The 26410-nt window shown below is 53.9% G+C and overlaps 1 protein-coding gene across 2 annotated transcripts in view; it reads left to right on the top strand.

The window, feature by feature from the left end:
• ANKH (ANKH inorganic pyrophosphate transport regulator) overlaps positions 1-26410 on the top strand; it is a 116764-nt gene that overhangs the window by 45509 nt on the left and 44845 nt on the right. For both annotated transcript variants that reach the window (XM_055325876.1, XM_055325877.1), the window contains exon 2: positions 24102-24318. In XM_055325876.1, coding sequence (XP_055181851.1) covers positions 24102-24318 — 217 coding nt within the window. The remainder of the gene's footprint in view (positions 1-24101; positions 24319-26410) is intronic.

Below are 26410 nucleotides of genomic sequence, written 5' to 3'. Positions count from 1 at the left end.
TGCGCCCTGCCCGCAGTCCGGTCCACGAGTGCATCCGTGTCTGCCCTGCCCCCGGCAGGGTTCGCAGCTGCCAGCGGGGCCCCACCGAGAAGTCAGCCCAGCAGGCAGCAGAGCTGCGGGGGGGGGGGGGGGGTGAACGCAGACTGTGGCCGCAGTCGGGCTGGCATCCAGCAGCCAACTTCCTGTTTAGGCTCCTTTGTGAGCAAAAGCTTGCTTTCAGGTCTTCATTCTGTTTTGGCTTAAGGAGCCCAGTGCCCACTCTGGGGTCACGTTGAGACCAGGCTGACTCCTGGTGACTCATCCACCCTCTTTCCTGTGGGTCCAGAGTTTTCTTTGGAGACTTTTCATCCAAGCGGCCCCTGGCCTCAGCCCGGGGTGTCTGGAAAACTCAAGGGTGATGAGGCTTGAGCGTTTGCAGGATGCACTTACTTGTACGCGTCATCACTCTAGAAAAGCATCGTTCACGCCCTGAACAGTTTGTTTCAAGGAGAAACAGAAAACCACGGAGGGCGGGGGGAGCGGATCCCCGCGTGCACACCTCCCGCCAAAGCACTTTAACCCTCCCGCTCCCGTGTGCCGCCGCGCCGGAGTGCAGGCTTACGGGGGGTGGGGGGGGACGTGGTGCCTGTGTTTTAGAGATTCGTCCTCCAAAACAGGGGACCTTGCGCAGGTTGTATGTGTGTGAAGCTGCACATACAGAAGCTGAAGATACGTTACTAGTCCTCCCTTTCTTGCAACTGGTTCGGGTTAAGGACAAGTAGGAAACGGTGCCCAAGAAACATTAGAGCCTCAACCCTCAGGACCCCAGTGTTGACTCAATGACAGGAACGAACCTGCCAGTCCTGAAGGCGGCGGTGGAGCTGTACGGCTGGGGGAGATACTTCGCTGCTGTGCCAGTGAAGGGGGCACAAGAAACCCTCCATCACACCGGATCAAAAAACAAAAGATGAGGGTTTTTTTAAAGTAGAACTGTATTTTCGGAATTCCTGACCACCGGTACTGTGCAGGCCGCTTATCTGAGATGACACGGGCTTCCGAAAGCGAAGCACCAGCGCCTCATGCCGCGTCTCGTCCTCTGTCACCCTGTTGAGGATCAGCCCGGGGGCTCCTGTCTCCGCACATTTCCCCGACGGGTCCCCAGCGGCAGCGGTGATAGGAGAGCCCTGCGCCTCGGACACTGCTGTGGGGGGGTGTTCCCTTGGACTCCAAGATAACCGTTAAGTGGCAATTATTAGAATTGTGACCACTGTTCCATTTAAAACATTGAAGTTTCTTGTTTTAACCCTGTTCAAACAGTAAACTTATGTAACGGGTTTTTCCCCTAACCCAAATATCATTTACAAATGGGATATTTAGAGGGTTTTTATGTTTTTTTTTAAGGGGGGATGGTAAAAGGGAAGAGGGGCTACATGGGGATTAAGGCTCTTTACCTGATTGATGTTTTTATTTTACTCAGCAACTCTTGAATTAGGCAGCTCGTACTTAGCGTTTTCAAAGCAAATATGTGGAAGAGTCGAAAATTATGGTCATACAAGTTCTCTACTTGTACATGTTTTATACTTTTATACTTTTGTTTACCTTAACTCCCTACCCAGACTGAACAAGTCAGAAATCGCCTGATAAGGCTCCGTGCATCTTCCAAAAACCCCTAGCTCAGCGCTAATAGAAATACGTAGACGCGCAGACTGTTGGGGCCAGCAGACCATCCGCACGATACCTGGTTAGGCCGAGGGCCCGGGTGACCTAGGTGGACACACCTATCCAGTGACAGTGTTACCTAACTTTGGGACGAGGACGGGGGTATTTTTGCACCTGCAAAGTTGTCAGCACATCCAGGTTTGATGACCTCCGTCAACGTGAGCTACTGTCTGCTGCAGAGAAGAAACGTGTGGATTAAGCCTGTAGACAAGATAATGAAGGAAGGTTGAGCAGATCCCATGCAAACTGGGCACTTCAGAATAAATGCCTAAAACAAGAAATGCTAAACTCACTTTCGAAAGCATTAAACCTTGACAGTCTCTAGCTGCTTCAGACTGTGGTACAAGTAGATGAAGAGTCACGCAAGCAGAGGACTCAGGGGCCATCCAAGCCACACAAGGTGACCTGGTGGCCTCGCCAGGATCCCAAAGCCTAATGTGCCGAGGAAGGAACTAGATCCTAAAAAAACCCTGCTGACAGGGAGCCTGGGTGGCTCAGTCGGTTAAGTGTCCAGCTCTTGGTTTCAGCTCTGGTCACAATCTCAGGGTCCTGGGATCAGCCCTGTGTCAGGCTCCACACTCAATGGGGAGTCTGCTTGAGGTTCTCTCTCCTTCTTCCTCTGCCCCTTTCCCGCCGCCTCTCTCTCTCTCTCTCTCAAATAAGTAAATATACATACAATAAATATATATTACATAGAGAAGGAGGGCGCGCGTGCATGCGTGCCTACTGACTCCCCATCTACCGTTCCTCATAGTACCACCTTGTTTGAACCGTTGGTGAGCGTCGATCAGGAGTCTCGATTCTCCTGTTCTAGAAATACCATAGTCTTCATTTCCTCGCCTGTGCGTGCACACCTAGCAAGAGCATATCTTACTTAGGAAAGTCAGTAGTGCAACATGCACCTCAAAAACAGATTCTATTGGTAAAAACATATGGGAAACTCTCTGATACTATTTTCTCCTGGGAGATTTATAGCACACGTTGGCATTTAACGTCTTTGAGAAGCTGTGTCCCTGGGGAAAAAAAAAAAAAGAATTTGGCTTTGAATCCTTGAGGAATTTGCCTAGTATAGCACCTGTTAACATCTGGGGGAAACCACGTTCCTAAGGGCATATTCGGAAACACTGCGTGAGTTCCTCAGTTTCCAAGCTAGGGAATTTCAGGGTAAGTGTTGGTAATCACCAGGTTAGGAATTAGGGAGAGAGTTTTCAAGGGGAGTCAGAAAATTTAAAGACTTGAAGAAAAGAACGCTGGGGCACCCGGGTGGCTCAGTGGCTGAGCGTCTGCCTTTGGCTCAGGTCATGGTCCCGGGGTCCTGGGATCGAGTCCTGCAACGGGTCCCTGCGGGGAGCCTGCTTCTCCCTCTGCCTGTGTCTCTGCCTCTCTCTCTCTCTCGTAGATAAACAAAATCTTACAAAAAAAAAAAAAAGGAAAGTGCATTTAATAAGGTCCTATACAAAGGTAGGAAGTAAATGAGACAACATGTTTTTTTTAAAAAAGGCTTTTAGTTAGTGATTCTGTTAAATCATTGAGGATATGTAGAGCAAATTATACTCAAAAGGCACAGATATTAATTTCTTTGTAAAAATACCACATCACAGAAAGACAGAGCTTCTTCAGCTGCAGCCCACCTTGACAGTCGAAAAGGAAAATATGTCCAACAGAATTTTATCAAAGGCTCCAAGGAACGAAACACTAATAAGATGTCACATTGCAAAAGGAATAACTAACAAGCCCCACAGTCTCTGGCCTCGTCTCAGGATATTTGCTTTTATGTATTTGTGCCCCAGCCTGCTTTGCGACATCCCTTGTACGGTTCTCACTGGAAAAGGGGGAAGGTTTGCTTAAGGAATCCAGCATTTTCCTTCTTGGTTTTTTTCATGTCTCGTTAATCAGTTTTGTATGATCTTGACTTATTTTCACTTAAAAGGAATTTAAGAACCAGAAAGTGGTTAAGTGTTAAGGGAATTCTTCTACTTTAGAAGATCTGCATCTGTTTTTTGGATGGGTTTGTTTTTTTTTTTTTCCAAATACAGAAAAGTCGGCCTGTTTAGATAGCGAACAGCGACGTTGAGTAGCTCCTGATTGGGTTTTGGTGTCACCGAAGACTGATTTCTATTTCTACCCTCTGGTTGCCACCTGCATTTTGAGATCTGGCGGCAGGAGCTCCAAGTCGGTGGCCAGACTTCATGTTGCCATGAGCACACCACGGGGAACATGGAAAAGGTTTCCATGCACAAGCATGAAAAATCCAGCTTCGGAAAAGAGCAGATGCTTGCAGGGTGTGTGATGAGTGAGGCCCAGTGGATATGCCTGGGGCTGGACCGGAGTCCGGGCGCACAACAGTGTCGCTCAGCCAGGAGCACAGAGCACACTTTGTCTCCAGTTCCATTGCCTCAGAAAACATACAGCAAAGAAAACACGGGGGCCCCGCTCGTAAGGCACAAAAGGAATCCTGTCTCCTCCCTGTTGCCTCACCTTATGCCGAAGCAAATGCGATGTATTTATTCGAAGTCCTAGGACAAGGTGGTGCTAAGGGCAACCCCAGGCCCCTTCCGAGAAAAGGAGACTGGTCCGTTCCAAACGGCGGTGTCCGAGGCGTATGGCCACGTCTGAGAAAGAAAGAAAGAGAGAGACAGAGAGAGAGAAAGAGAAAGAAAGAAGGAAGGAAGGAGGGAGGGAGGGAGGGAGGGAAGGAAGGAAGGAAGGAAGGAAGGAAGGAAGGAAGGAAGGAAGGAAGGAAGGGAAAGAAAGAAAAACAAAAGAAAAAAGAAAGAAAAGAAAAGAGTCTGCTGTGGGACTTGCAGCGAGCTCTGTCACTTGTGTCTTATGTTCGTCCTTCCGCACGGTGCCCTGAGAGTGGTCTGCTCCGGGGTCTGCTTTCAGCCTCAGCTCACTTAGGTCACAGCAGGTAGAGAGCCTGGGGGCTGCATCGTCCAACCTATCAGTAAGCAAAAGGGTTTTCTGTGGAAGGAGAACTACTGAGTAATTCGAGTGGGAAATGGGAGCGAGAGCAAAGGTGTTGGTGGAAGATTCTGGAGGCCCCGAAGCCCACGCGGTCCCTGGGAGGGCGTCTGGCCCTGCGGCTCGCCCCCCCCCCCCCCCCCCCCGTTCTGCTGCAGCGAGGTCGCGGCCAGGGTCGGGGCAGGGCCCGCGGGGAGGGCCGTCTGCCTTCCCAGGGCTCTACTGTGAGAATGGGCGCTGCTGCCCCCCAACAGGCTGGTCTTCCCGGCACCCCTCTGGGCAGTGCTTTCCTTCCCAAAAGCGTTAAGGGCTTTCCAGAGACCAGGACAAGGAGACAAGGAGCCTGCAGTCGCATCGGCTGCCGCCGCTGACCATGAAACCAGTTTCATTGACAACCTAGACGCAGGTTCCATCCCCAGGGAGACGGCTGCAGGATGGGGGTGCTCAAGGCAGACAAGAAACCTCTGATTTCTTGCACCAAAATAAACATCAGCTCCCGTCCTCCACTCCAGCTGCCGACGCCGTGTGTCCTGGACTCCACACCTCTTCCCCGGGGCTGCGACAAGCCATGGCTTTCCGGTGCTGTCCCCTGGCCATCAGCCCGTGATGCGTGTTCCCAGCCAGACCAGTCGTTCACGAGCTCGCAGACACGGGCTCCCGCACCCGCGCCGCCAGCCTCAGTCCACCCGCCTGGGACTGCGTGACCTTGGCCGGCCTTTGCGCCCGCTGCCCGCAGCCCCCCTCTGGGCCCCGGAGCCTTCCTCTCGTCCTCCCCAGCCCACAGCTTGGTGTCCGCGTGGCTCAAGTGTGTGCTCGGCACCACCCTTACCACCTCCACCTGCTCCGTGGGGTCACCCGAGCCTCCGTGAGGGCGGCGCCCCCATGCAGTCTCCTAGGTCCGCCCGTGGCTCCAGGTGCATAACAATGAGCAGCCAATAACCAGGAGACTTAATCCCAGACAGGCCAGTCCACGCAGCACCTGCTGGCAGGGATGCCCAGGGTGCAGGCGTCGGGAGGCCCCAGCGAGAGGCCAGGGCAGGTTTTCTACCCACGGGGGCATCCCTGAGAGGCCCGTGGCCAGTCACGCCAGCGCCGCCGTGCCCCCGCCGTGCGCAGACTGTCCGGGGAACATACACGTCGAGCTGTAAGACGTTCGGTGGCTCCTCTCTAATAAATAATCTTGAGAGAGAGGGAGGGAGGCAGAAAGGGGGTGTGAAAGCTGGGGGCCCCAGCGACGTAGCGCAGGGTCTTGGCGTAGGAACCACTTTGGAACTTCACTGAATCTGTGTCTCTGCATCTTTCACGAAGATCACAAAGCAGCTACGACCGCCCTTCCTGCCGCCCGCTGCTCCCGCCAACTGAGCGTGGTGAGGGCTCCGGCAGCCTGGGTCAGCACGGTCATTTCTAGAAGACCGGGCTCATCGGCCCACCCAGGGGGAGGCCACGTGAGGGGCCGTGTGCGTGGGACCCAGTGGATCACGGAGCTGATTGTTGGCCTCAATCCATCCATAGGCTGTGGCTATTCTAAAAAGCAAATTCCAGAAGATATTTAGACCTGGCTTAGGTCTTTAGGACCAGTTTTCTTTCTTTTTTTGTTTTTAAGATTTTTATTTATTTATTCATGAGAGCCACACAGAGAGAGGCAGAGACACAGGAGGAGGGAGAAGCAGGCCCCACGCAGGGAGCCCGACGCGGAACTTGATCCTGGGACCCCGGGGTCATGCCTTGGGCCAAAGGCAGGTGCTAAACCGCTGAGCCCCCCAGCGATCCCATAGGACCAGTTTTCATCTGCCCTGGACCAAAGCTGCATCCTGAGGGCCCTGGAGCCCCGGGAGGACCCAGATATGCCAGATCCTCTGGTCCAGGGCAGGGCAGGCACCCGGACCAGTCTCGCCAGCGCTCTCATTTGGGAGCAGAGCGGGTTGGTGCTTTGCCTCTTTTGCTCTCAGGCACTTGTATGCACATGATCTCAGTTAATCCCTCAGATCCCCTCTACGGGAGACAGATTTGGGTGACATTCCTATTTTACTAGAAGACACTCGAGAGGTGCAGTCCTGAGCCCAGGGGAACGGCACTGCCCCGGTCTCTGTGGTGGCCCAGCTGCTTTCCAGCTCGCCGCTGCATCGGTTCTGCGACTGACGGCTGTAGGAGCTTGGGTAAATTATTTGGCCTTATGAGCCTCGGTCTCCCCATCTCCCACAGGAGCCAAGACTCCCTACCTGGCTGGATTTTCAGGAGGATTAAAGGAAATGTCGTAACTCAAATGCCAGCACAGACTCCAGTCCCCAGAGCTGGAGGTTCACGCGACTCTGCTCATCGGTACGGTGGTGAATACAAAAATAATCTCGAATTTCTACCCAAGAGTTCCTTTAAAATACACTTTACAAAAAGGAAGAAAAAGAAAAGGCCAGTGGAAAAGGATTCAAGTCTCATTCCAGATGTATTTTAAGGCTCTATTCCTTTTCAAAAATTTCAGCCAATGTCAACAAATACTTAGTTTGTCTAATCTTTTTGTGGTTTGTGTAGAAGGTGGATCGAGTGTTTTGCAGAGTTGGGACTTCCTGTTTTTCCCCCATCAGTTGTTTTTCTCTTAATTCTTCAATTTTTGCATCAGCCGAGAAAACATGTAGTATGGTCCTATGGGATTAGTCTTAAGTCTCCTTTGTGTTTGAGAGGATTGGAAATTAGGTGATATCCTAGTTTATGTCCTATTTTATCTAAGTAATGTAGACTCATCTTCACATAAAAGGGAGTAGCTGTAAATTAACCTTTTTCTTCTTCTGTGGAAATGGTCTTTTAGAGAGACCAAGGAGAAAATCTTAGTGCATCTTAACTTGCGAGGAACCGTCATATTCTATCCTGAGCAATCGAGAGGTATCATAAAGCTTACTTTAAAACAGGTTAAAATATATGGACACAGTAATTTCACACAATGAGAAGAATCCATTACTGTTCAAAGCCATTGTTTTCACACTTGAAGCACGATTTTTTAAATCTGCACTTTGCCATTTAGAAACTTAACGAATCACCTTGGAAGAGGCCCTTTTGCTCCCAGTAAAATAGGAAGAAATACTTATTTTGGTTTATTCCTTGACGTTAAGGGGAGGTCATCAAGCCAAAATACTGAACACCTCAAAAAATTCCTAGAAAAAGAGCTTATTGGCTTTTTCGTCACAGCCATTATGGAATCACAATAGGAGTTGAGAGCAGTTTACCTGGAGGTTCAATGTGTTGTGAGAATATTAGATTTACTTTTTGGAGGATGGTTTAAGGCGCACCTTAATCGGGTGGCTCCACGGGTTGAGCGTCTGCCTTCGGCTCAGGTCATGATCTCAGGGTCCCGGGATCGAGTCCTGCGCTGGGCCCCTGCCTCAGCGGGGAGCCTGCGCCTCCCTTTCCCCCTGCTCCTGCTCTCTCACCACTTCTCTCTCTCTCAAATAAATAAATAAGGAATCTTTATTTAAAAAAAAAGAATGCACATAAGCCATAAGGACGCTCAAATGCAAATAAAGCAATGGCACGGAACCACAATTCTTAGCTTCTTACAGAAACGCTGTTTGTGTGACGCCAGCGAGTTTGCTGGACTCACGCCCAGAGTCCAAGCTACATCTTTTTTCTCTTTTTACACAGTCGCTTGGGGCACACTCCAAAACCCCTTTGTTCGTGAAGGTCCCTTTCTGACTCACTTGGGTCAGTTAGGACCCCTCGGCCGTGCGGCTCCGGGGCTGTGCCCCCGCGTGCACGTCTTGTGTTCCAGCCACGGTCCCGCGTTTCTCTCCTGCAGCCCCTCCTCTCCCCCCCTCACCGCTTTTCTCATCTCCAGCGCTCGGAGTCTGTCCTCCTCCTGCCATGCAAAGGTGCCGGGATCCTTGCTCTTCGTCGCCGAGTAACCCCAATTCCAAGGTGTTTGCAGGACACAAAGACGGGGTACCTGTAGTGCATGTGCGAGGCGGCCCTGGGTGTGCGGCCACGCTGGCCCCGAAGGCCTCCGGGTCTGTGGGCCCGCGGCTCGGGTGCCAGCGTGGTGCCGGCCGGCGCCCCCTCCTCGCCCCCTCCTCGCCAGGTGCATCCGAGTGAATGGAATCGTTCTGCGGGTGAGTGGACGGTGAAGCAAGCCCGGGCCCGGGCCCACACGTGACCTGGCCCTTGGGCTACGGGCTTCCCGAGGAAGGAGCCCTTGGTCGCGGAGGACGGGCACGGGGGCAGGCAGAGCTGGCCTCTAGGGGGGCTGAGGGCCCGTGAGGACGTCCCGACGGGCCCTCCCAGGGGCGCCCAGGGCCTACGCAGTGTGTGGGACGCAGCAAGCCTTCTCTGCCCCTGCCCCCGGGCTCCGGTCGCCCTGCACTACGAGTCAGGGTGCAGGTGCTGGAGTAAAAGCGAGTAGGTCATGGCTTCAACAGGCCGCAGCAGGAGGGAGCGTTGAACTCAAGACTCCTCTTTTCTCGTGTCTCGAGTCTAGATCTGAGACTTGTGCGAGTTGCCTTCTCTGTAGGAACCGCTAATACCTGGTGAGGCAAGCGCCCCTCACCAGCCCCCTTTATCCCATTTTCTTGGCTAACCTCCCGTATGAAGCTGAGCATCGTTTTACCCACGTCCAAATGAAAACCCAAATCACTGGAATTTTTACCGGAAGGCGGTTAACCTCACCGATGAGTTCTGAAAGACTCTGATGGGCTTGCGACCTTGTCTTTTTGTCAAGGGACATAGTTTGCTCTCCCTGTCTTCGGGTCTAAGTAGATGAACTTCCAGAAAATTCTTTGCTTTTCTTGCTTTAGGAACTATACTCCTTGTTGAGTTTATTCCCAAGAGTTATATGGTTTTTTTCTCTTCTATAATTGGATAGAGGCAGTTTATTCTTTTTTTTTTTTTTTTTTGCAGTTTGTTATTCTCACATTGGTCTGATAAGCTTATTAGTCCAATAAGACAAAGACTGTGTCATCAGAAACAAAGACAGGAAACAGGCTTTCCTTTTTCTTCCCCTCAACTGTACTTTTAAGTAATATAGAGTAAGGAGTTTGATTCTTATACCCATTTATGTTCATATTTTCCCAAGTGATGGTTTAAAACCCCAACTTCATTCTCGGCTGCTAGGGTTTAGTGCTTGTGCTCTGGTCCTTCGGAATCTCAACTCCGAGTGGGACTCCCAGAGGACGTTCAACGCTTGGACGGCCCCTCCGGGGTCCGGGGTCGTGGGTCTTGGGGGCCTTTACGCTCTGTTCTTGGTTTGACCCTGGACAGTTGCAGTGGCCTTTGATGGTCAGAAAGAGGAACAGAAACTGAGGGAAAACCCCAAGCCCGCCATACGTGGAGGATTCCGTACATTTAAGCCACAGACAGAGCCGAGCACAGGGGGCAACCCATGGGCCTTTCTGGAGTCAGGGGCTGCCAGACTTACTCACCAGTCTTTCCCTTTGGGATCATTAGGGCCTGAGGCCGTCCTGCTCTAGCGGACGCCTCTCCCAGGCTGACACGGGTCTCCCTGGAAGCTCCCGGAGCTGCTTGTCCTCCAGGCCTCTTTGCCCAGACTGCAGGGTCGAGGCTGACCAGGCCTGTTCTCAGCCCCCTGCAGCAGCATCGCATGGTGCCAGGAGCCTGCGCTTTGCTGCTTTCCAAGAGAAAAGGCTCGGGGAAGTTAAGTCAGCTCTCAGGCCCCGGCGGCCCCCGAAGACCCCGTCACGGGATCTCTGAGCCTCGGGCTCCTTGTCTACACGGTGGGCACTTTCAGCCCTTACCCTGCTGTCGCAGCGTCGTGAGATAAAACCAATAGGGGGATGCGTGAAGGCGCGTCCAGGGCTGCCGTTCTGCGCACTACGACCTGTTCTTCACACGACCCATGTTGCCCGAATGAATTAGGATGCAACACCCTCGGGGCCAGAAGGCCAAGGGGAGGGGGCACACGGTCCCGTCCATCCCCCTCGTGCGTGTGGGTGAAGGGCTGAGAAGACAACTGCTCGGGCTACTCTGATAGCCAAAGGTGCAAAACCTCAATTATAGGGAAGCTGAATTTTTAGAACGAGGCTCAGCATGTGCAGTTACTCCTCGTGCATTAGCTGCATGAAGTATGACTCGTAAGGATGTGTTTGTTCTCTGTTTAGAAATTTTCAAAATACTGTGATTTTATCCACATTATAGCTTATTAATTTATTGCATGAGGTGAAAAATATCAAACGTAAAGCACGGTTATAGTTGCAAAGACAGTAAATTCGGGGTCGTGCGTACTTTTCTTTAATCCCCACTGCTATTTGCTGTGTGACAGCGATGCCCCCCCGTCCTCTCTTGTTTGCTGTTCTAAGCCATTTACTCAGTGAGACAAAACTCCTGCACGTAAAATACCACAAGTCAGGCCAGTAGTTTCACCGTTGCCGGGGAGCCGGGAGGTAACGGCAGCTCTGCTTGCCCACGGGACGCGAGCGCCGAGGCAGCAGATTGCGGGCCTTCGTCTCCAGTGTGCACACGTGTGCGTGGGTGGCCACCGGCCTGCGTCCGCAGGCTGCACGGACGGCTCTGTTCGGTCCTTAGGTGTTTTATATTTCTGTTTAAATTCAGGGTCGTCGACGTACAGTGTGTCCTGGTTTCAAGAGGGGAGGTCAGTGATCCATCAGGTGTGTGTGACGCCCGGTGCTGAGGACCAGCTTTTAGTATCTCACTCGCCTCCTAAAGACAGTCTGATCGATCAGGAGCCCAGAGGCTCAATGGTCCAGGGATCCTGGCATCTGCCCCTCCGTAGGCACAGAGTCGTCGCCCAGCCTTACGCAGAAGCCAGGCAGTCCCACAGCCGAGAAGCGCGTGGCGCCGTGAACGGGCTCAAGAGACCGGGGTGGGGCCTTACGTGTGTGTAAGAGGAGCCGTGACATCCCGGCCGAGTCTGCAGAGGGCGGCGGGAGCCTCTTGCTGTTTCTGCCACCAAGGCAGCGTCTGAGCTTGGTGATGCACACGGTGCCCCGCGGGTGGGTGCCCTGTGCCCTTGGCCCTGCAGGGTGGGCGCCCTGTGCCCTCGGCCCTGCAGGGTAGGCGCCCTGTGCCCTCGGCCCCATGGGTGGGTGCCCTCTACCCTCGGCCCCACAGGTGGGCGCCCTGTTCCCCCGGCCCTACAGGGTGGGCACCCTCGGCCCCATGGGTGGGTGCCCTGTGCCCTCAGCCCCGTGGGTGGGCACCCTGTGCCCTGTCCTGCAGGGTGGGCGCCCTGTGCTCCTGACCCCGTGGGTGGGCGCCCTGTGCCCTCGGCCCCATGTGGGTGCCCTGTGCCCTTTGCCGTGGCACAGCCCAGGTAAGACGGCGACCGCGGCCTCACCGTTAACCCTCCGTGTGTCCACTTGGAGCACTTGCCCCACGTTACTGTTGAAAAGTCAATCTTTACCTCAGGGTCTTTGGAATTTTTCCCAAGAATAGCTTTTATCCAAAAGTTCTCTCTACTCTGACCAGCTAATCCTGCTTCAAATCAGCCCTGGGTCCAAGTGCAGCAACATCTCATTCCAGGTGAAAAGAGGGCGGGGGTCAGCATTGTGCTCCCGCTCCAGGTCACCTGCACAGAGTGCGAGAGGGCGCCCACCTGCGGGGCCGAGGGCACAGGGCGCCCACCTGCGGGGCCGAGGGCACAGGGCGCCCACCTGTGGGGCCGAGGGCACAGGGCGCCCACCTGCGGGGCCGAGGGCACAGGGCGCCCACCTGCGGGGCCGAGGGCACAGGGCGCCCACCTGCGGGGGCCGAGGGCACAGGGCACCCACCTGCGGGGCCGAGGGCACAGGGCGCCCACCTGCGGGGCTGAGGGCACAGGGCACCCGCATTCTGCTCCTGCTCCAGGTCACCTGCACAGGTGACCAGCCTCCCCATGAGCCCGTGTCCCTGCCAGGGGTTGGGGAATGCCAGTACCTCGCCCAGAGAGTGCGGGGGACGAGACGGCCTTGGAGCAGCGTCTGCCGCAAAGCGGGCCCTCGGAGTTGGCTGGGGGCAGCCTTGTCATGACTGGAGTGCTCCCTGGCCCTACAAGGCCTGAATGCAGAGGCTCCCCCTTCATCCCGTTAGTACGAATGCGTTTGAACCTGGGCTAGAGTGGAAGGCAACAGGTGACGCTTCTGAATGTTGCAGCGGAGCCCAAGAAGAATGGGGCTTCTGAGCTGCCCCGGGGCCCGCAGACAGGTTCAGGTTCTAGAACCGTTGAGGGCACAGACTATCAGCAGGGAGGGAGTAGGCGCCTCAGCTTGTAGGCGGGCGGGCAGTGTGCATGCCCGCGGGTGATCGTATGGCCGTGAGCAAAAAGGCTTTGCAGGTCCCAGAGGTCATCTGCTCCAGCATGCTGCTCACGGAGTTATGGGTTGATTTTTTTTTTCAATATAAAAGTATTTTAAACACAGCCCTGAAGTGGAATGGATATAACCTTGACATATTAATCAAGGAACAGCATCATTTGGGGACCATATAAAAACATTTGGGAATTTCACTAACAGTAAAGATGTGGGGTCAAGTTGGGGAATGAGTGGTTGAACGGCATATGAAGCCTCGGTCCCCTGAAGCAGTCTAGAGTCCACGGAACATTTCTTCCTTGTCGAGCCTCCACCATCTTGGATCAAAGGGAAGCCGGTGAAGAAGCTCCGTGTTTATTTATTTTTATTTATTTATTTTTAAAGGTTTTATTTATTTATTCATGAAACACACAGAGAGAGAGAGAGGCAGAGACACAGGCAGAGGGAGAAGCAGGCTCCATGCGGGGAGCCCGACGTGGGACTCGATCCTGGGACCCCGGGGTCACGCTCTGGGCCAAAGGTGACGCTAAACCGCTGAGCTACCCAGGGATCCCCCTTATCCGTGTTCAAATGAAGGAGCAAGATGATTTGAAGAGGGTCCTCCAACACTACAGTGTATCTTCTAATGAACTAACATACTTCCATGTAAGAGGCCAAAAAGTAAAATGTTTTTATTATTTCCCCTGAAATTAAAAAAAAAAAAGCAACAGGAGGAAACTGTTGGCCGTGCTTGGCACCTGTTTCGTAGTTTGTCTCTATTCTTTATGGAAACTCTTCTTGGGATCCCCGGGTGACGCAGCGGTTTGGCGCCTGCCTTTGGCCCAGGGCACGATCCTGGGGACCCGGGATCGAATCCCACATCGGGCTCCCGGTGCATGGAGCCTGCTTCTCCCTCTGCCTGTGTCTCTGCCTCTCTCTCTCTCTCTCTCTCTCTCTCTCTCTCTGTCTATCATAAATAAATAAATAAATATTTAAAAAAAAGAAAAAGAAAAAAAGAAACTGTCCTGCAGGTGTGGGAAGTGGCAGAAGCAGCCACGTCCTATTTTGGGCTGGCCCCGGTTGCCTCTGTGTTTTCAGGAAGCCCGGACTGTGGACAGCACCGCGGAGCCTTGCCTCTGGCCGCTGGCGAGCCCGGACCAGGCTTCATTCCTCTGCTGCCCCCTTTAAACCACAACCTCGTGTGTGGGTGTCGAGTTCTTGGCTGCAGTGCCGGCTAAACAGGGCGAGGGTGTCTCATTTAGAGCAGTATAGATCCTGAGAAAATAAAACATGGCTGGAAAACTACCGGGAAGACAAATGATCTAATTTAACCGAAACCACTTTTTAAAATACAAACAGAACAATAACAGTGGAAACTTACAGGAACCCGGACTCCTCGAGGAGGGAAATCCAGGGGTGCCGATGACCCATGTCATCGAAAGAAGCTACTTACCCACCCCACCCCCCCACCCCCGCCAGGCGGCCCGGCCTACGTGGCCACCCCGGAGTTCCCTCTGCTTTCACCAACGTGGATTCTCTTGAGGACCCTGGATTTGGGGGAGATTTTTAAACTGTACCTTTCACAACAATAGTGAGTTTGCTTCGTGTTCTTAAAGGTTTAACAGGATCGTTGAAGCTGGAGGCAGAGGAGCGTGGTCTTTTATCAAAAAGATGCGTCTCGCCAGACAGAGTTACTGCTCAGCCTGGTGTCCTGTTCGTTTTTCTAACCCAGGATGAGGCATTAAAGGACGTGTCCATCTTACTAAAATTAAAGAAAGAATCAGGCCTTGGAGCATCTCGTATACTAGCCTCTCGGTACGTCAGGGAAACCACCGGTTCCCGACTCCACACCTTACTGTGCAGAATCTGAAAAGCTGTTTCTTTGTGAGCAACGCGGTCATGTTCTTACCAATTGGCCATGAATGCCAGTTGCCGTGTCAGGTTCTGGTGGCCCTTGACGCCTCTGGGTGGTGTGGCCTTCCGTCCCGATGCCTCTTCGTCCCCCGTCTTTCAGAACCTGGAGGTTACTGCCCGGGTTTTCGGGCCGCGGCAGCGCACCAGCTCTCTCTGCGCTCCTCGGACTCTGAATTTCCAATTTCCTTCGGGTGGCAGCTAACTTCTGTTAAAGGATTGGACCCTATAGGGGAACAGCCCGTCCTACATCCCAGGTGACCTCCACAAGAGGGGAGCCAGGACAAAAGTCTTTGCTTAAGCTCTACACTTAGAAGCTCCTTAGGAGGCCCGATGCCACATCCTCTAGGTCCGTGTTTCTACGTAAGCAGCCAGTGCTCGTCCGGTGCCGACGGGCACCCAGGAAGGCACAATAGAGGTAACGACCAAGGGATCCTGGGTGGCCCAGCGGTTTGGCACCTGCCTTTGGCCCAGGGATCGAGTCCCGCGTCCCTGCATGGAGCCTGCTTCTCCCTCTGCCTGTGTCTCTGCCTCTCTCTCTCTCTCTCTCTCTCTCTCTCTCTGTGTGTGTGTGTGTGTGTGGGTCTATCATGAATAAATAAATAAAATCTTTAAAAAAAAAAAAGTAACAACCAAGTCCTCACCCATCTCTTGAGAACGCGTACGGTGCTCCTGCCATCAATTTGCATACTTATTTTAAATACATAGGTCCTACCAAAAATCGTTTTCTTTACCCAGACACCCAAACCTGCAGCCGGGGGGTTCTGTTTGTGAACGACCGTACGTAAGCTGTGTGTACAAGGAACACCCGTGTCTGTTCCTGGATCGCGTATCAACCGCGTGTGAGGTGTGCTGAACAAATGTGGGAGAACTGGCGGCGAGGAAGCCCGATCCCTGCCTTAGGGGTCTAGGGAGACGCTGCCAAGTGAAAGCAAGCACGGTACACCGTGGTGGGTGCAGGCGTGGGCTCCGCGGTCCGCGCAGGCAGCTGCAGAGCACAGGGTGGGCAATGGGCTCCAGGGACAGCTCCCAGCAAATGTGATCCCTCGGCTGATGGGGGTTTACCAGGTGATGGGTGGGACCAGGTAAAGGTGATTCTGTGCAGAGAGAAAAGCTTGAGCTGAGGACCCTCCGGTGAGAGAGAGCATGGTGTATCCCGGAAACTGCAGTGCATTTAGGCTTCCACACACAGTGCAGGAAGCGCCAAGCAAGGTCAGGTCGTGAAAGGCCTTTTACTGGTTCACTCATGGCCCAGATATTTCTTGGATGCCGACTAACCACGCGCTGGACGCAGCTACAGACGTTAGCACAAGGCCGTGGAGATCGTGATCTGTGTGCGGGGTGCAGCCCCGAGGCATGTCGGGTGCACTTGGAGGAATTTGGGTTTTTGCGATCTGACCACAATGGGGAGGACCAGGGGAGGGCTTGGGAACCGGAAGGCCGTCAGTGACCCGACCCAAGGCATGGCAGCGGGGCCAGAGTCTGGAGGGACTGGGGAGTATGGGTGGGGCCCAGAAAGGTGCGAGCCAGGGTCAGAGGCGTCAGGAGCTCACCCCGTCTCCTGGGCAGGGACTCTGGGCACGCACGGACTGGAGCCCCAGGGGAGGCGGGTCTGCAGGAGCCCAGGTATCTCTCCTGGTGACCCGAGGCTTGGGAGTGTGGGTGTGAGGGGCCCCTGGGCCGTTCAGGGCAGACGTGGCTGGGGAGGGGAGAGCAGCGTGCAGAGGGCCCTCTGAGGATTCAGGCCGACAGGCAGTACCTGCGGTTTGTGCGGGCGGCCGGGCGCCTGGGCGAGAGCGGGAACAGGAGCGGCCTCGGCAGGGCCCGGCCACCAGCTCCCACACGTGGGGGGCAGCTGGAGCAGAAGAGGCACCTCGGTCCCGCGGACACCGAGGGGAGACTCGTTAGAAGGGGGAGGAGCCGACAGGGCCGGGAAGGTGGGAGCAGAGAGTGTCGGCTGGCTTCAGCCAGAAGAGCATGTGGGGGGAGGGGGGAGAAGCCGGCCGGCGGTTGACCGCTTGTGATGTGACCCCGCGACGGCCGTGGTTCTGGCGTCCAGGTGAGGCCCGGTGCTCGCTCACGCAGCTGCTGTCCTCACGGGCTCAGGATCACCGGGGAGGTGATGGAGCATCGGGGGAAGTGAAGAGCAGGCGAGGGGGCGACGCTGTATAGAGGTTTCCTGCCAAAGGCAGGCGAGAAAGCAGGGGGCACTAGGCGCCCCGAGGACTCGAGAAGTTCCTTTCAGGCTGGAAGGCACCTGTGCGTCTGCAAGTGCTGATGGGGAGGGGCCAGGCGCGTAGCCAGGCTCAGAGCAGCCCGGGAGCTTGGGCTCCTGTCCAGGTCAGAGGGTCCGAAATGCAGAGCCCGGGTCGATACCCCTGTGGTCACTGGGCAGACTGGCCTTTTCCATGTGACAGGACCCAGGTGGTGGGGAAGGAAGGCCTTGGGCAGGTGTGTCTTGTTGAGGTTTGTTTTAGAGAGAGAAGCAACAAGAAATTCTATCTTTAATTTTTTTTTAGATTTTCATTTATTTGTTTACTTGAGAGAGAACACACGAGCGGGGGAGGAGCAGAGGGAAAGGGAAAAGCAGGCTCTGTGCTGAGCTCGGAGCACAACCTGGGGCTCGATCCGTGGACCCTGAGATCATGACCTGAGCGGAAATCCCCAGTCGAATGCTTACCTACCGAGCACTCAGGCGACCCGAGAAATTTCGTTTCTGATGGATTCCACTGCCCTGCAGAGAGAAGAGAAGGGGAAACAGAGGATGACGGAGCAGCCAGCAGCCGGGTGTGGGGGACGTGGGGCGGTGGGGTGGCGGCCAGCTGTCCCTGCTGTGCTTCTGGCTCCAGCCGCTTTGGGAGCCCCAGCAGAGCCCCTAAATACAGAGGACAGGGAGGGGGACGTCGCTGGATGAACCTGAGGTCCGGGATTTGCACACGAGGAGTTGTGGGTATTGACATGCGTGTGCTCCAGGGGATGCTCTTGAAACGCCGGGCACAGTGTGGAGGGACTGACGGGAGGAGCCGGAGAGCAGTCGAAGGAGGGACAAGCCCATGAGGCTCCAGGAACCCAAATGGGAGGAATGGGGGCCCCACAGCGGCCTGACGGGCGGGGGCTGCCCTTGGGCTCCATCCCCCCCCCCCCCCCCGCTCCAGAGGATGCTTGCCGTCACGCGGCCACCAAATGCCTGCAGGATCGGGGGGTGGGGGGGACCCTTGGCCTGAGAATCTCAGTCTGCAGTATGGGGATGTTTCTGGTTCATCTTGTAGGGTTTAAGGAGCTAAGACTGTTCGTATCAGGGGGATCGCTTGTGGGATTTGTTAGCCATTTCCCTGGGGGTTGTTTTGGGTTTTGGTTCTTACTTTTTAATATCCTGTAGTTTGATGGCTTTCTGGGAGGAAAACACGCAGGCCGCAGCACACCGTGAGCCTGGCAGCCTCTGGGGGATACTGAGGCAGGGGGAGCCACTTATGCCTCCTGGGCCCAGTTTTGAGTCCGACGTGCCCTGTTGCCGAGCGGCCCCAGCGTGGGGCACATTGGTGGGAGGTGTGGGGCGGCCCGGCCACGGCGTCTGCGAGCAGCACGGCACTGGGACAAGGGCAGCCTTGCATTTAGCCGCTTGGAAGCCGCCTGGGCCTCGCCTGCACCCGAAGTGCCTTCGCTGTGGGTGTTCACGAACGTGGAGACAGCATTCGCTTTCCGCAGCAGGCAAAGCTCAGAAGTCCTGGCAGGATTCTGACTGGAAGCCGAACGCTTTCCAAAGACGGTGCGGACGCTGCTGTTGCAAGACCCTGAGCCCGGGGTGCTCCCCCCAGGAGACCGGGGTGCTCCCCCGAGGAGACCGCAGTGCTCCCCGTCACTGGCCGTGCTGCCCGCCGCCTTCCCGGAGCGCCCAATGGCACCGGCCAGCTTCGTGCTGCGCCCTGGGGAGCCGCCGCCTCCCGAGTGGGTCTCATTTATCTCTCGGGTGCTGCGGGGCTGCCTCCCGACGCCCCTCTCTGCACCCTGCCCGGGCTCCCCGTCGGTCTCCTGCCTGTAAGCACTGCCCTTGCGCAGACCCTCCGAGCCAGTCGTCCTACCCGATCCCGATGGGGGGCACCCAGGTGGAGCACTTGCTTTTCCTCCCCAACCCGTCCTCCCTGTCCCAGTCCCTTCATCTCACGAAACAGCTGCACCAATTGACCGGTGGCTCAAACCCAAAAAACTCAGCCGTCAGCTCTGACTGCTCCCTGTCCTCATGCCCCCGTGGGGTCCCTCACCACATCAGTTTTGTCTCCAAAAAGCTCTCAAGCCGGCCCCTTCCTCCTCATCTCCTACGCTTCCTGGCCCGAGCCGTCCCCTCTCTTACCTGGATCACCACCAGCCCTCCACTCCGGGCTTCCACCCTTCCCTCTCCCCGCGGCCAGCAGGAGCCTCAGTCCCACCTGCTCAGACCCTCTCCCGCGTGCTCCTCACCGTGATCTGGAACCATCTTACGTCGCCTACCTTCCCAGACCCCGTTGTCCCCACCGCCTGCCAGGCTTACTGGCCTCTACCTCCCCCGCCCCGCCCCCGCCAGCGCTGTCCCCAGCTGGTTCCTTCTTGTTCTTGGGGCCTCAGCTCCACTGTGACCTCGGTTGTCTCCTCCTTAGACGAATTTCCTTTCCCGTCCATCTGAATAAGCTTCTCTAGGGGATCCTGGTTCGTTCGCGTATTTTGTTTCCTCGGTACCTGTCACAGGGAGTGTTTGTGTCGCTTGTGAACCTGGCACTTTGTCCTTTCACACGGCTACCAGTGTATGCTCCCCTCCCGCCGCGTCTGGGGAGCTGTCGTGGATCCGACCAAGTTCTGTGTGCCCTGGAGGCTACGCTCAAACGGAGACAGACAGACAGACAGTAAGACAAATAAAGAGCAAATATAGGGTCAGGTAATGAACATGCTGTGAAGGGAAACAGAGCAAGCGCGTTGACACAGCCGAGGCAGAAACAGGCACTGGAGGATCCGGAAGGATGAGCTCCTGGAAAGAAAGCATCACAAATAGTGGGCAATAATAATAATAATAATGGGCCATTGGTGCTTTGTTCAAATCGGCCTTGAGGAAATAAAGTATTTCTTTAGAAAACGAATTGTCATCCGTGGCCCGTGGCACACGCCCTGAGGGGATGGAAAGTTACGTGCGCCAGTGAAACCATCAACTAGGATAGAATTCCCTGCGGATCGGGTCAGAATGGCCGAGTCCAAAAGTACAGGGAGAAACTCCACGGGACGATTGATGGGCTGCATGCGACTTCTTCCTGGGGGATCAAGAGAAAATCAGGAAATGAAGAAGTAGAGAAATTGAGGGAAATACTGGGTATAAATGAGAATAATGGAAAGGCTGATAATACCAATATGCCACATGCCCTCAACGGCAAAGCTCCTCTTTGCTTGCATTTTAATGTTTTTTGAAACCAGAATGTTTTTCATTCACCGGGTACGCGCAACGTGGTCATTAAAAGCGTCGAATCAGTGGTGTAGCTGACGACCAATCCTCTTACAAACAAAATGCGATTATTTTAAGTTCATAGAAATTAATATGAACATATAAAGTTCTCAGTAGAAAATACTTCATTTAACAACTATTTGAGTGTTTGTGGTGTGGTGAGGTGGTAGGTGTAGACTAGTAAACAGGATAGACAAAAACCCTTGCTTTCAGGTGCCTCCTCTAGGCCATTCGTGGCTTGAGGCCCCGTATACTTACATCCAATCTAAGATCAATTGGGTTATTTAAGGCGCACCCAGGAGCTCAGTGGTTGAGCGTCCACCTTGGGCCCAGGGCGTGACCCGGGGTCCCGGGATCGAGTCCCGCGTCGGGCTCCCTGCATGGAGCCTGCGGCTCCCTCTGCCTGTGTCTCTCCCTCTCTGTGTGTCTCAGGAGTAAATAAGTAAAATCTTTTTAAAAATCAGGTTATTTCAGCGAGAATAAGCACGTTGGCCAACAGCACTCAGCAGTTAAGTGATAGAAGCAGCTCAGGTCTGCGTGGCTCTAAACCCTGCGTGCTTCCCCCAAATTACCATGATTGTGGAGCTAAGTGGACTGTTCACACTCAGTCTTGCTGCCAGAGCCGCCGTTCCCCGTGTCCCCCCCCCCCCCGACCCGCCTCAGCCCTGGGTTAGGACTCTGTCCGCGAACTGCTGGTGGAAGTAGGAAGCGTCGCAGCGAGCGCCCCAGCCAGGGCTGAGGTCTTTTTAGCCAAGAGTAACGTTCCGCCAGCAAGATCCAGGAAAGGTCTAATCCTACGTTATTGAGGTGCCCTCCTGTCTGCTTTTTAAACCTGCGCTAAATAATATACATCCCTTAGATTTCAACAGACCTGTTGGCAATAATAAATAAATAACCAATCAGCAGCCAGATTTTGGGGTTGGGACAGGAAGGCAAGAGAATAAGCTCTGCACTGGCCTCAGTGTCTGCGAGAGACACGCTGGAAGCTGTGCTAAGTTGGGGTCCCCGGCGCTGAAGTGCGCGGGGGAATCCTGGGGCACGTGGTGCAGGGAAGGCCAACGGGTGCGGGGGGAGCTGAGCGAGGAGCTGGTGTCCACAGGCCGCAAGCGCCCACCTGAGCCCACGGGGAGCTCTGGGGCCTGGGTCGCAGCAGAGCAGCCCGGCCCCGGGGAGCGGATCCTCTACACCCCTCTGTCCGCCAGCCCTTGGCTGGAGCCTTGGGGTCAGGGGTCCCCTAACGAGCCCGAAGTGCCTGGGGACAGCTTCCCCTGAGGAGGAGGCAGGTGTGCACCAACAGGCCTCTGCGGGGAAAAGGCCTGGGAGGGACGCTCGCAGCCCAAGTCCAAATACGTTACTTTGGAACATGATCAAGTGAGAGATTTTGACACAAAACAGGACCGTCTTCTTAGATGTGTCTGCTGAACACGGGATTTATTAACAAGAAGCTTTTTTTTTTCCTTTTTAAAAAGATTTTGTTTATTTATTCCCGAGAGATACAGAGAGAGAGGCAGAGACCCAGGCAGAGGGAGAAGCAGGCTCCATGCAGGGAGCCCGACGTGGGACTCGATACCGGGACCCCGGGGTCACGCCCTGGGCCCAAGCAGCTCCACCGCTGAGCTCCCCGGGGGTCCCAATCAAGGAGCTTCTTGATTCTTATTTTGCTTTAGGGTGTTACAGTATTAGATCAGCCGGGCTAGAGGGAAAATGTTTTTCTGAGGAAGGCGTCAGGGCAGGTACGCTCCGCAAAGGCTGCAACACTTCTTATGGAAATTTTTAAGGTATTAATTGGACAAAAAGGAAAGAGGATTAAACATATAATCGGAAACAATGGTCAAAAACTAGCTTATATAATACCAACTTTGTCAGAAGAATGATACCAAATTCCTGCAGCTGTTAGATAATTTTTCTTTTACATTTTCCTAAGACCGTTTCACACGTCTGTATTTTACTATAAATACCTTTTTTCTAACGGTGATTTGCATAGGACGTTCAACTATATAATGATGGATACGCTGTTATTATATATTTGTCAGAGCACCTAGATGTACGACCCAAGAGGGATTGCGAACCGTGAGCTTTGAGCAATAAAGATGCATCGCTGTAGGCTCATTGACTGAAAATGTACCCCCGGGGCACCTGGGAGGCTCGGTCGGCTAAGCATCTGCTTTCAGCTCAGGCTGAGACCCAGGGTCCTGGGATCGAGTCCCACATCAGCCTCCCTTCTCCATGGAGAGCCTGCCTCTGCTCCTCTCTCTCTGTCTCCCATGAATAAATAAATAAAATCTTTAGAAAAAAACATGGACCACTGGGGCAGGGGTTATCGATAGTGGGATAGTGGGGCCGGGGGAGTCCAGCAGTTGCTCCATTCTGCCCCATTGTGTGGCTCTAAAAACTGAAGTCGTGTTTTACGCTGCTCTCAGCATGTCGGTACTAATCCCAATGCTGCGGGGTGCTCACGTGGGCCGCGCCGCGGTGAGCCTCCCACGGACATCCCCCCTTTCAGAATTGATGTTACTACTGGGCTGACCCTTGTGGCTCTTACTATGATTGCAAGACGCCCTGCAGCAACGGCCGTCAGGAAACTTGGAAAAAATAAAGGTTCATTACTTACAAGACCTGGAAGTGGCACCGTACACCTGGGGTTACAGCAGTGAGGTGGGGGGGGGGGGCTGAGAGCACACGCGCACAGGCCGGAGAGCCTGCTCGGGGGTCAAGGGTGGGGACCCAGAGTTTCGCAGGCTTACTCTTTATTAGTGAGTTTAGGACATAAGAGCAGGAATTTAAAACATGGGGAAGAGAAATGACAAGTGGCCCAAATGGCCAGTTATGATGATACCAGTCAAGAGCTCCAAAACCAAGGAGGTCCGGCGGCGGCGGGGGAGGTAGCCCGGCCCTTCCTGTAGTCGAGGGCCTGGCCGTGGTTGGTTCATTCAGGATCGTTGTCTTGAAAGTCGATGCCGCCCTCGGGTGTCACCTGGGCCGCGCCTGCCCCGTGCCTACGGCACGTCTGCTTCTGAAGGTCTGTGACTACACAGAAAGCCGATTCTCCTCCTTAATCGGCTTCCGGTTCCTAAGGAACAGCTGATGTCCTGTGACATCAGAAAAAAAAAAATCCTCTCCACCCAGACATCCATTGCCACCATCTGTGCTATAATCTGTCGAGCAATCAGAATATTCCGCGACCACAACCTCCTGAGCAAGCATCGTCCGCAAACAGTGTATTTGGTTAAAGGCTTTCTTTTCATACTTGTTTGCACAGAGCTGAGGAACACATTTCAAGTTAAAATACAGCAAGAACTGGGTAAACAGCACCCGCTATATAATGTGTTCCTCCAGCACTTTGCTCATAGAACCCACTCTGCCGTGAAGGGGCCACGTAACGCACACGGGCCGTGGCGGCGTGGGGCGCACTCGTCCCCGTGCACACATGCCCCTTCCTTCAAGAAAACGAGAAGCCGTCACCCACCCCGTGCAAGGCGGCGGACCCATTTCCAGAATGCCCGTTGCTGTTACATAAACTCAGCCTACAAGTAGAATCAACATGTTTTGCTTTTAACCAAAACTTCCTACAATGACTTTGGTCTGAACATAAAATGCCTGTTGCGTTTTTCCTCTACTACCTGAGCCCCAGCGGGCAGGTGTCTCCCCTACAAGGAGCTGTTTGCACCCGAAGCTAATATGGGTGAAAATGAGAGCGAATGCCCGTTATCAAATCAGAGTGAGCGTCACCCTATACGCTGCTTAGCGTCTCCGTAGAAACCTACCCGCTGGGGCTTCCTTGGGGGTGTGAGTCCCCCGAGGTGCGCCCACACTTCTGATGCTGTTTGTGGGTTGTCTCTCCCCCACAGGCCTTGAACCGGGGCATCGCTGCTGTCAAGGAGGATGCAGTGGAGATGCTGGCCAGCTACGGGCTGGCGTACTCGCTGATGAAGTTCTTCACGGGTCCCATGAGCGACTTTAAGAACGTGGGCCTGGTGTTTGTGAACAGCAAGCGGGACAGGACCAAGGCCGTCCTGTGCATGGTGGTGGCCGGCGCCGTCGCTGCCGTCTTCCACACCCTCATCGGTAAGGCTGCTGAGCGTTTGGGAGGCGCCAGCCCGCGTCCTCCCTGTTCCTTTCCATCCGCTCCAACGTGTCTCTTGTAACAAGGGATTTCTTCCGTGATTATTGAGACATTTGTCATGAACACTCCAAGGGATGAAGGGACCGGGTTTGTGCCCCTTAGCGCAAGTAGAGGGAATGTGTTTTCCCCGGGAAGCCCTAGTTTTAATTCTTTGACTCCCAAGCCTGTGGCAGAGAGGATGTGATCTCAGGAAGGTCGACAGGGTGGCCCGGGCACCCTACAGACGCGCATTCCTGCACACGCTCCGTCTTAAAAACCAAGATAGCCTGGTGGTGATTAGGGTTAGTGCTTATCCACTGAATCAAATGACAGATGGCTTTATGTAATCAAATTAACTTATTTCAGGGGCTCACTAGTCTGTTTTATTCAAAGACCAGACTAAACCCTGGGGCAAAGCATGATTTCCATGGAAAAATAAGAAAGCTGTATCACACCTGCGGTGACTAGCGTAGAGTTTCTCCAGGACTTTGGAAAAGGACTTCCTCTGGAGCTTCAGCCCTGCTCCTCCCAAACGTAAACGGGGTGAGACCGTTTTGGTTTTCCCTTTGAATGTGACACCGACTTTGGTGCTGAGAACACCGTGAGGCCATGAGAGGATGCCGCTCACGGGCCAGGTTTTCAGCCCAAGTGTTGATACCGGTCATTTAATTTGGGCTCAGAGCTTCAGGGCCCGGGGTTGAGAGGAGATGCTCTCCTCCTTCCTTCCCCTCGTGCCCTGAATACTAACTTGTGGGTGTGCTTTGAAGGAACACCCTGCAGCTAGATTTGATCTGGGCCATTTTCAAAGATGGTAGATGACTTAGAGAAAATCGATGTACAACGAGTAGGTCTCGATAAATTTTCGTTGAAAAATGGGTGAATTAGTTCCCTCTTGCTACCAGTCTTTATTTGGATTTCTAAATAAGCCTAACTTTATTATATATAAAGTTATTATATATATAATTTTTATATATTTTATATAATATATATGTATAATAAGCCTAACGAAAACATTCTGTGTTTTCGTCATCGTTGAATTAGACTTTGGGACTAAGAGTTAATTTCGAGCTATCAGTAATCACAGAAGAGAAGAGCTGAGTATCCTGGGTCATTGAAACTGGTGTGAGGAACCCGTGGCCACTGAGATAAAAATTATCATTTTTCATGTTAAATCTAAAATTTCCCTTTTTTTTTAAGATTTTATTTATTTATTCATGAGAGACACAGAGAGAGAGGCAGAGACACAGGCAGAGGGAGAAGCAGGCTCCATGCCAGGAGCCCAACGTGGGACTCGATCCCGGGACTCCAGGATCACACCCTGGGCCCAAGGCAGGCGCCAAACCGCTGAGCCACCCAGGCATCCCCTAAAATTTCCCATTTTAAAAGAGAACGATAAAATCTTCAGTTGGAGTCAGGATGGTTCTGTAGCCCAGATAGACTTAGCAGTTGTCTGGAGTTGACGCTGGCAGTTCTGTTGGACTCACAGACTTGGAGGTCTAGGAGATCCACCGACCCAGAAGTGCGTGTCTATTCTGCGTCCACCAGAGCCTCGCTCTAGACGCCCAAGTTGCAGGAGCCTTGGGAGTATTTCTAGCTTTGGGTTCTTGCTCTTTGTTGGGCAGCCGCCAGTAATTGTCTCATTTTAGCCAAATTGTGGCCACCACTGTTATCATGGGCTCATCTGTGAGACACCACTTTTTTTAAATTGCAGGGCACAGGGTTTGCCACCAACTAGACCTTAATTTAGGCCAGTGGTCAGGATGTAGGTGTTCTCCAACTCCCCCCGTTAATTAATCTATAAAAGAGGAAACCTTGCTGACCGTGTATTTGGTTGAGTCCAAGGTCATCGCACCGCATGAAGCCAGCATTGCCCGACCACCTAACTCACGCAGGCGGAGAAGCCACTGCTGTGGCTGTTGCATTTCTCTGCACAGCTCATTCTCGACAGTGAGCTGCAAGGCCTCTCCCGTGTCCAGAGCCGCTTGGGCAGACAGTGCAGCTCAGGCGAGCCAGCTCCGCTGCTCCTACGGGGAGGAGCTGAAGCAGCTGCTAGAA

Source organism: Nyctereutes procyonoides, unplaced genomic scaffold (genome assembly GCF_905146905.1).
Source record: "Nyctereutes procyonoides isolate TBG_1078 unplaced genomic scaffold, NYPRO_anot_genome, whole genome shotgun sequence".
Lineage (NCBI taxonomy): Eukaryota > Metazoa > Chordata > Mammalia > Carnivora > Canidae > Nyctereutes > Nyctereutes procyonoides.
Note: the sequence above shows the minus strand (reverse complement) of the source record. Positions and strands in the feature narration are given on the sequence as shown.